This window comes from Caenorhabditis briggsae (assembly GCF_000004555.2).
Source record: "Caenorhabditis briggsae complete genome, chrI, whole genome shotgun sequence".
Classification (NCBI taxonomy): domain Eukaryota; kingdom Metazoa; phylum Nematoda; class Chromadorea; order Rhabditida; family Rhabditidae; genus Caenorhabditis; species Caenorhabditis briggsae.
The window spans coordinates 1231869-1241114 of record NC_013489.2 but is presented as its reverse complement, the minus strand read 5'-3'; the positions used below and the strand labels follow the sequence as shown (position 1 = coordinate 1241114).

The following is a 9246-nucleotide window of genomic DNA, read 5'->3' as shown; positions in this document are numbered from 1 at the left end:
TACAGAAATTCAGAAATTCAGAAATTCAGAAATTCAGAAATTCAGAAATTCAGAAGTTCTGAAATTCAGAAATTCAGAAATTCAGAAATTCAGAAATTCAGAAGTTCAGAAATTCAGAAATTCAGAAATGTCAGAAATTCAGAAATTCAGAAATTCAGGAATTCAGAAATTCAGAAATTCAGAAATTCAGAAATTCAGAAATTCAGGAATTCCGAAATTCAGAAATTCAGAAATTCAGAAATTCAGAAATTCAGAAATTCAGAAATTCAGAAATTCAGAAATTCAGAAATTCAGAAATTCAGAAATTCAGAAATTCAGAAATTCAGAAATTCAGAAATTCAGAAAATTCGAAAATTCAGAAATTCAGAAATTCGGAAATTCAGAAATTCAGAAACTTCAGAAAAATAGAAATTCAGAAATTCAGAAATTCAAAAATTCAGAAATTCAGAAATTCAGAAATTCAGAAATTCAGAAATTCAGAAATTCAGAAATTCAGAAATTCAGAAATTCAGAAATTCAGAAATTCAGAAATTCAGAAATTCAGAAATTCAGAAATTCAGAAATTCAGAAATTCAGAAATTCAGAAATTCAGAAATTCAGAAATTCAGAAATTCAGAAATTCAGAAATTCAGAAATTCAGAAATTCAGAAATTCAGAAATTCAGAAATTCAGAAATTCAGAAATTCAGAAATTCAGAAATTCAGAAATTCAGAAATTCAGAAATTCAGAAATTCAGAAATCAAAATTGCCTACCGTACTCCTTGAAACGGATCCCCTCAAAAACCTACAGTATCTAATTACAAATGCACCAAAAAAACTGTGAATTCCGAAATTTTAAAACTCAGAGATTCCAAAAAAAAACTAATTTCTTTTTAAAATTATTTGACAATTGATTTTAAAAAAACTAAGAATTTTCTCACGAAATTTTTGACCTCCACTTTAGATTAGCTTCCAGAGCTCCTCGAAACTGATCCCCAAAAACCTACAGTATCCATGAAACACGAAATTCCAAAAAAAAAAAGATTCCGATTCAAAATTTTTTCTAATTTTAACCTCCTCTTGCTCTTCAAAATCGCCTCCAGAGATCCTTGAAACTAATCCTCCAGTCATCCTCAAGTCTATTTCTAAACCCCTCTACAGTATCCAATTACAGAAGCACCAAAAGCTCGCGGGTTTCGATTCGGCGACGGCACCGAAGGATCGTGTTTCGATGTTCGACACGCATGTAAAAGATGGGTTCAAGAGAGGGAAGAGCTGTGTCGAACGGTTCCAATTTTCATGAGAGAGAACTGCGCCTATTCTTGCAATTTCTGTTGATTTTTCTATTTGAAGAAAGCTGTTTCCCTTTTGTATGTATATAAATTTTTGAATTTGGAATCATAAATGGAATCACACACACACACACACATTTTCACCTAGTTTTTTCCAGGTCACGATCTAATTTTTTCTAGGTAAGGACCTAGCTTTTTCTAGGTCACGATTTGAATTTTCTAGGTCATGACTTTTTTTTCTAGGTCATATTTTCACAGATAAGATACTGGTTTCTGAGTTATGTCACTTTGTAGCTCTTAAATTTTTCTATAATATGCAATTAAGATAATTGGAAAATATTGATAGTGAAAGAAGCTTTGGCTTGACATATCTCGGCAGCCGTTACTTGCGACCGCGCAGCTTACAATGTTTTTTTGAGCTCAATTATCTCGGTTCCTGTGAGAGATATCAAAATTTTGTCAACTGATAAAATATTGGTGATATCATGATAAACAATTTATCAGTTGACCTCTTTTTGAAGTCTTTTGTAGGAATCGAGATAATTGAGCTGAAAGTGTACGCACAGGCTGAGCATTTACGGAAAATGTTTTTTCTAGTGTATTTATCTTTTGATTACTCATTAATCTCCTCTCAGAACCTTCCAGAAGCTTGCCGAAAAAGGGGAAGATTCAAAAAATAGACACCTAATTCAGTGTTCACGATATTCTTTTCCCATATTTGCTCTTTTCCATCGTGCGCATTGTCCACCACCCGCAAAAGTTCGCTTCTCTCTCTCTCTCTCTCTCTCTCTCTTTTCTCTCTTCAAATATGACAAAATGTCAAAATATCGTCTTCTTCTTTTTGGGGGCTACTACTGTGCTGACCACTGGAGCATTTCGTGTCTTCTCTCAGATAGACGACCTTTGAGAAATGCGACGAAATTTTTTGATTCTAGTTTTTGGATTACTGTACTTCATTAGAACTGTAGAAGGCATACATAACACGGAGGAGAACTCGGCGTTTCATAAGTAAGTTTCGTTTTTTAAGATTTTGAGCAACGCGGTCGTAAAAATAAAAATCTGTAAGAAAACTAGGAATCTGAAAATTCTGATTTCGGAGAATCCACATTTTTGAAATTTCTAGAAATTCGGAATCGTTGACTTTCTAAAATTCTGAACAAAATTTTGAAATTTGGGAATCTTCTGAACTTCTGAATTTCTGAATTTCTGAAGTTTCTGAATTTCTGAATTTTTGAATTTCTGAATTTCTGAATTTCTATTTTTCTGAAGTTTCTGAATTTCTGAATTTCTGAATTTCTGAATTTCTGAATTTCTGAACTTCTGAATTTCTGAATTTCTGAATTTCTGAATTTCTTAATTTCTGAATTTCTGAATTTCTGAATTTCTGAATTTCTGAATTTCTGAATTTCTGAATTTCTGAATTTCTGAATTTCTGAATTTCTGAATTTCTATTTTTCTGAAGTTTCTGAATTTCTGAATTTCTGAATTTTTGAATTTCTGAATTTCTGAATTTCTGAATTTCTGAATTTTTGAAATTCTGAATTTCTGAATTTCTGAATTTTTGAATTTCTGAATTTTTGAATCTCAGGATTTCAGAATTTTCTAGAATTTTGTCAAATTCTGAACTACAAAATATCGAGAATTCGAAACTTTCTAGAATTCCTGAATTTCCAATTTTTTCAGTTTCAAACTAATTCGAATAAATCCGGAAACCGAAAATAGTGTTAAATACTTGCGAAGTCTCTACGAGGATCCATCACCATACGAATTGGATTTCTGGCAGCCTCCAACGCATATCGGTAAGTTTTTGCCCATTTCTTGCCCACTCCTTGCCCAAGGTTTGCCCATCCCTTGCCCTTCCCTTGGTCCACCTTGCCCAATGCTTGTCCATATCTTGAAGGCCCCGCTTATCCATCCCTCAGCCATCCTTCGGCAGTTCCTTGCCCATCCTTTGCCCATTCCTTGTACATGGGTTGTCCAAAGCTTGCATTCTTCGGCCATACTTTGCCCATCATCTGCACATCCCTTAGTCATCCCTTGACCATCTCTTGCCTATCACCTACACATCCTTAGCGACTTGCCCATCCCTTGCCCAATAAAAGGTTTTTTTCAGGCGCCATTGTGGATTTAACTGTTGCTCCATCAGATGCTCCACAATTTGTGAAAGATTTGGAATCCAAAAACATCAATTACATAGTTGCAGTCAATGATTTATCAAAGTAAGTTTCTTTGACCATATCTTGTCCATTCCATGCCGCTTGCCTATGGCTTGCCCAAGGCTTGCATAAGTCTTGCCCCTGGCCTTCCCATAGCTAGTTCATTGCTTGTCCATGGTTTGCCCATGGCTTGTCCATTCCCTGACCATGTGTTACCCATTTCTTGCCAGTTCGTTGCCTGTGGCTTGCCCATAGCTTTCCCAATGTTTGCCCAATGTTTGCCCAAGGCTTGTCTATGGCTTGATCATGGCTTGGACAAGGCATGCCCATTGCTTACCCATTGATTGTCTATGGCTTTTCCTTTTCTTGGTCATGGCTTGACCATCCCTTTGCCATAGCTATAGCTTCTCCATTCCTTGTCTTAGCCTGCCCATAGCTTGCCCAAGGCTTGCCCATTCCTTGCCCAATCTCAATTTTCCAGAGCGATTGAAAACGAGCGAGGAAGTGATGCATTTTACAATCCGGTTGCCGGATTTGCATACGATAAATATAACAGTTTGGACGAGATTCATTCCGAAATGAAGCGATTAAAAAAAGAGTACCCGACAATGATAACGCTTATCGATATCGGACAAAGTCATGAGAATCGCACACTTTTGGTGATGAAGGTGAGAGGTTTTTTTGGATTGGTGGGAATCCGGACATTTTTAAAAATTTCACAACAGGACGTTTCAGAACTGTGCAGTTGCGAAATGTCAGAATTGTCCTATTAGTGATATTTTGAAAAATTTTAATTTTCAAAATATTCAAAAAATTTTTTAGATCACTGGCAAACGAAATCCACTGGGTTCCAAGATTTCAATGTGGATCGATGGTGGAATTCATGCTCGTGAATGGATCTCTCCGGCTACTGCAATGTACATTGCTCATGAGTTAATACTGGGTTACGATAACGATGCTACAGTAGCCAAACTGATGGACCATATTGATTTTTATATTTTGCCTGTTATGAATCCAGATGGTTATGAGTATTCTAGAGAGAAGGTGAGGAATTTGGAAATTTCAAAAATTCAGAAATTCAGAAATTCAGAAATTCAGAAATTCAGAAATTCAGAAATTCAGAGATTCAGAAATTCAGAAATTCAGAAATTCAGAAATTCAGAAGTTCAGAAATTCGGAAATTCAGAAATTCAGAAATTCAGAAATTCAGAGATTCAGAAATTCAGAAATTCAGAAATTCAGAAATTCAGAAATTCAGAGATTCAGAAATTCAGAAATTCAGAAATTCAGAAATTCAGAAATTCAGAAATTCGGAAATTCAGAAATTCAGAAATTCAGAAATTCAGAGATTCAGAAATTCAGAAATTCAGAGATTCAGAAATTCAGAAATTCAGAAATTCAGAAATTCAGAAATTCAGAAATTCGGAAATTCAGAAATTCAGAAATTCAGAAATTCAGAGATTCAGAAATTCAGAAATTCAGAAATTCAGAAATGCAGAAATTCAGAAATTCAGAAGTTCAGAAATTCGGAAATTCAGAAATTCAGAAATTCAGAAATTCAGAGATTCAGAAATTCAGAAATTCAGAAATTCAGAAATGCAGAAATTCAGAAATTCAGAAATTCAAAAATTCAGAAATTCGGAAATTTAGAAATTCAGAAATTTAGAAAATCGGGAATTTTAGGAAATCAGGAATTTCAGGAATTTCAGGAAATTCAGAAATTCAGAAATTCAGAAATTCGGAAATTCAGAAATTCGGAAATTCAGAAATTCAGAAATTCAGAAATTCAGAAATCCAGAGATTCAGAAATTCAGAGATTCAGAAATTCAGAAATTCAGAAATTCAGAGATTCAGAAATTCAGAAATTCCGAAATTCAGAAATTCAGAAATTCAGAAATTCAGAAATTCAGAAATTCAGAAATTCAGAAATTCAGAAATTCAGAAATTCAGAAATTCAGAAATTCAGAAATTCAGAGATTCAGAAATTCAGAAATTCAGAAATTCAGAGATTCAGAAATTCAGAAATTCCGAAATTCAGAAATTCAGAAATTCAGAAATTCAGAAATTCAGAAATTCAGAAATTCAGAAATTCAGAAATTCGGAAATTCAGAAATTCAGAAACTTCAGAAAAATAGAAATTCGGAAATTCTTTCAGAGATTCAGAAATTCAGAAATTCCGAAATTCAGAAATTCAGAAATTCAGAAATTCAGAAATTCAGAGATTCGGAGATTCAGAAATTCAGAAATTCAGAAATTCAGAAATTCAGAAATTCAGAAATTCAGAAATTCAGAAATTCAGAAATTCGGAAATTCAGAAATTCAGAAATTCAGAAATTCAGAAATTCAGAAATTCAGAAATTCAGAAATTCAGAAATTCAGAAATTCGGAAATTCAGAAATTCAGAAACTTCAGAAAAATAGAAATTCAGAAATTCTTTCAGAAATTCAGAAATTCCGAAATTCAGAAATTCAGAAATTCAGAAATTCAGAAATTCAGAGATTCGGAGATTCAGAAATTCAGAAATTCAGAAATTCAGAAATTCAGAAATTCAGAAATTCAGAAATTCAGAAATTCAGAAATTCGGAAATTCAGAAATTCAGAAATTCAGAAATTCAGAAATTCAGAAATTCAGAAATTCAGAAATTCAGAAATTCAGAAATTCGGAAATTCAGAAATTCAGAAACTTCAGAAAAATAGAAATTCAGAAATTCTTTCAGAGATTCAGAAATTCAGAAATTCCGAAATTCAGAAATTCAGAAATTCAGAAATTCAGAGATTCGGAGATTCAGAAATTCAGAAATTCAGAAATTCAGAAATTCAGAAATTCAGAAATTCAGAAATTCAGAAATTCAGAAATTCAGAAATTCGGAAATTCAGAAATTCAGAAATTCAGAAATTCAGAAATTCAGAAATTCAGAAATTCAGAAATTCAGAAATTCGGAAATTCAGAAATTCAGAAATTCAGAAATTCGGAAATTCAGAAATTCAGAAATTCAGAAATTCAGAAATTTCTAAAATTCAAAAAAACGATAATTTCTAAAAATCTAAACTTCAAACATTCTAGAAAGTCAATTTTCCAGCCAATGCAACTATTTTTCAGAATCGAATGTGGAGAAAAAATCGAAGTCCCGCCAAGTGTCATCGTTCGACGTTTAGCACTGTGTGCTGTGCGGGTGTCGACCTGAACCGCAATTTCGACTGGTTCTGGGCTTGTAAGTTTCTTAAATTAAGTTTGCTTTTAGATTTTCTAATTACCCAAAGCATTTCCTTCTGATTCATATAATTTTCACCAAAAACAAACCACTTTGAGCTGAGGTATGAAAAAAATTTTTGCTGAATCTAACGTTTTTTTTTTTAAATCAAAAAGTAGTTCAACTTTAATTTTTTTTTTGAAAATTTCAGAGTATACTGAACAAAACTAGGGCTTCATTTTTGTAGTTGACAACTTTTTTGTAAAATTTTACCATAGAGAGATATGCCAGGTGGAAGAGCACCTCCCTGCTGCTTGACGCAAGGCGGGTTCGGCCTCAGGCAGCTGAAAGGGGATTTATCTCATTAGAGCGCGTTTGCACCAAAACGTTGTCCACTGCAAAAATGAAGCTCACATCAGATTTTATTTAGTGTACTCTGAAAAATTCAAAAATTTTGAAAAAAAAAGTTCAAAGTGCGTTTTCAGAAGTTTTAGAAAAAGAATCAAATTTCCAGCCACCGGCTCTTCTTCCGACCCATGCCATGACACCTATCATGGTTCCTCTGCCTTCTCGGAGCCAGAATCTCAAGCAGTTCGAGATTTCCTCGAACAGAACACTCCAGAAGCATTTATCTCGCTTCATTCATATTCTCAAATGTGGCTTATTCCATATGGACACCGAAAACAAAGCTATCCACAGGACTATCATACTGGGTTGAGACCATTGGCTCTGCGAGCAACCAAGGCGTTGTATGAGCTCTACGGTACAAAATATCAAGTTGGCACTGGAGCAGATTTGATGTGTAAGGGGGTTTTTGGTTTGGCGGGAATTCGAATACCTTCAATTTCCCATTTGGGAGCGCAAAATAAACCTTGCATACTTTAAGATCAATTATCTCGGCTCCAATAAAAGATATCAAAATATGTTCAACTATTAAAATGTAAACAATTTTATGACGATCATTTTATCAGTTGACAACTTTTTGATATCTTCTCTAGAAACCGAAATATTTGAGCTCAAAGTTGACCGTTTCAAATTTCCTGTTTTTGGGCGCAAAATAGACGTTGCACGCTTTAAGCTCAATTATCTAGCTTTGTGTTAGAGATATCAAATACTTATCAACTAATAAAATGTTGCTGACATTATGATAAAAATTTTATCAGTTGGTAACTTTTTGATATCTCTCACAAGAAACGAGATTGAGCGGGTCAAAGTATGAGAGCGCCTTCTGAGCATGGCGATTAGCTTCGCGACCGTCAAATTTAAGCACAAATATCTCATTACCTGTGAAAGATATCAAAAAATAGTAAACAGAAAATATTTATCATGTTATCAGCAATATTTTATCAATTAACATTTTTCCGATATCTGTTACAGTGATAATTGAGCTTGAGATAATTGAGCTTGAACTATTCCAATTTTTTTTCAGACGAAGCTTCTGGAGGATCCCATGATTGGGCCAAGGGACAATTGAAGGTCCCATATGCCTATTTGATTGAGTTACGGCCTAAAAATACCATGATGGGGTGAGATTTCAAGACATTCTCAATAATTTTGAGGAGGAAATTTCAATTTTCAGCCACGGTTTCCTTCTGCCAGAACGGGAAATCGTGCCAACCGGATTGGAAACGTTTGAATCGATAAAAGTGGTTGCTGATGAGCTGGTTGCTCAGTTTGTGGAGCCGGTGATACGCGCGAAAATGAGCACAACTACAGTCAAACCATGTGGGTCTGAAGTTCTTAAATTCTGGTATTCTGAAATCTTGAAATTCAGAAATTCTAAAACTTTGAAAATCTGAAAATCTGAAACTCGAAAACTCCAATTTTCTGAAATTCCAAGAAATTCTGAAATTCTGAAATTCAAAAATTCTGAAGTTCTGAATTTCCAGGAAATTCAGAAATTCAGAAATTCAGAAATTCCAGGAAATTCGGAAATTCTGAAATTCTGAAATTCAGAAATTCAGAAATTCCAGGAAATTCGGAAATTCTGAAATTCTGAAATTCTGAAATTCGGAAATTCTGAAATTCTGAATTTCTGAATTTCTGAATTTCTGAAATTCTGAAATTCTGAAATTCTGAAATTCTGAAATTCCAAAAAAATCCGAAATTCAGAAATTCGAAAACTTTGAAATTCAGAAATTCAGAAATTCAGAAGTTCAGAAATTCAGAAATTCAGAAATTCAGAAATTCAGAAATTCAGAAATTCAGAAATTCAGAAATTCAGAAATTCTGGTATTCTGAAATCTTGAAATTCAGAAATTCTAAAACTCTGAAAACCTGAAAATCTGAAACTCGACAACTCCGAATTTCTGAAATTCCAAAAAAATCCGAAATTCAGAAATTCGAAAACTTTGAAATTCAGAAATTCAGAAATTCAGAAGTTCAGAAATTCAGAAATTCAGAAATTCAGAAATTCAGAAATTCAGAAGTTCAGAAATTCAGAAATTCAGAAATTCAGAAATTCAGAAATTCAGAAATTCAGAAAAAATAGAAATTCAGAAATTCTTTCAGAGATTCAGAAATTCAGAAATTCCGAAATTCAGAAATTCAGAAATTCAGAAATTCAGAGATTCGGAGATTCAGAAATTCAGAAATTCAGAAATTCAGAAATTCAGAAATTCAGAAATG

At 33.5% G+C, this 9246-nt stretch overlaps 2 protein-coding genes across 2 annotated transcripts in view; both read left to right on the top strand.

Annotated features, from left to right (window-relative positions):
* Window positions 1-1317, top strand: part of CBG05160 — a gene marked incomplete at both ends in the record, with an annotated part of 9727 nt that extends 8410 nt beyond the window's left edge. Inside the window, one exon of the mRNA XM_045238626.1 lies at window positions 1154-1317. Coding sequence (XP_045092840.1) covers window positions 1154-1317 — 164 coding nt within the window. The remainder of the gene's footprint in view (window positions 1-1153) is intronic.
* Window positions 1318-4035: 2718 nt separating this feature from the next.
* The window catches only part of CBG05161, a gene marked incomplete at both ends in the record, with an annotated part of 7999 nt that continues 2788 nt past the window's right edge, over window positions 4036-9246 (top strand). The window contains 6 exons of the mRNA XM_045238572.1: window positions 4036-4095; window positions 4250-4471; window positions 6528-6639; window positions 7133-7420; window positions 8048-8144; window positions 8198-8343. Coding sequence (XP_045100914.1) covers window positions 4036-4095; window positions 4250-4471; window positions 6528-6639; window positions 7133-7420; window positions 8048-8144; window positions 8198-8343 — 925 coding nt within the window. The remainder of the gene's footprint in view (window positions 4096-4249; window positions 4472-6527; window positions 6640-7132; window positions 7421-8047; window positions 8145-8197; window positions 8344-9246) is intronic.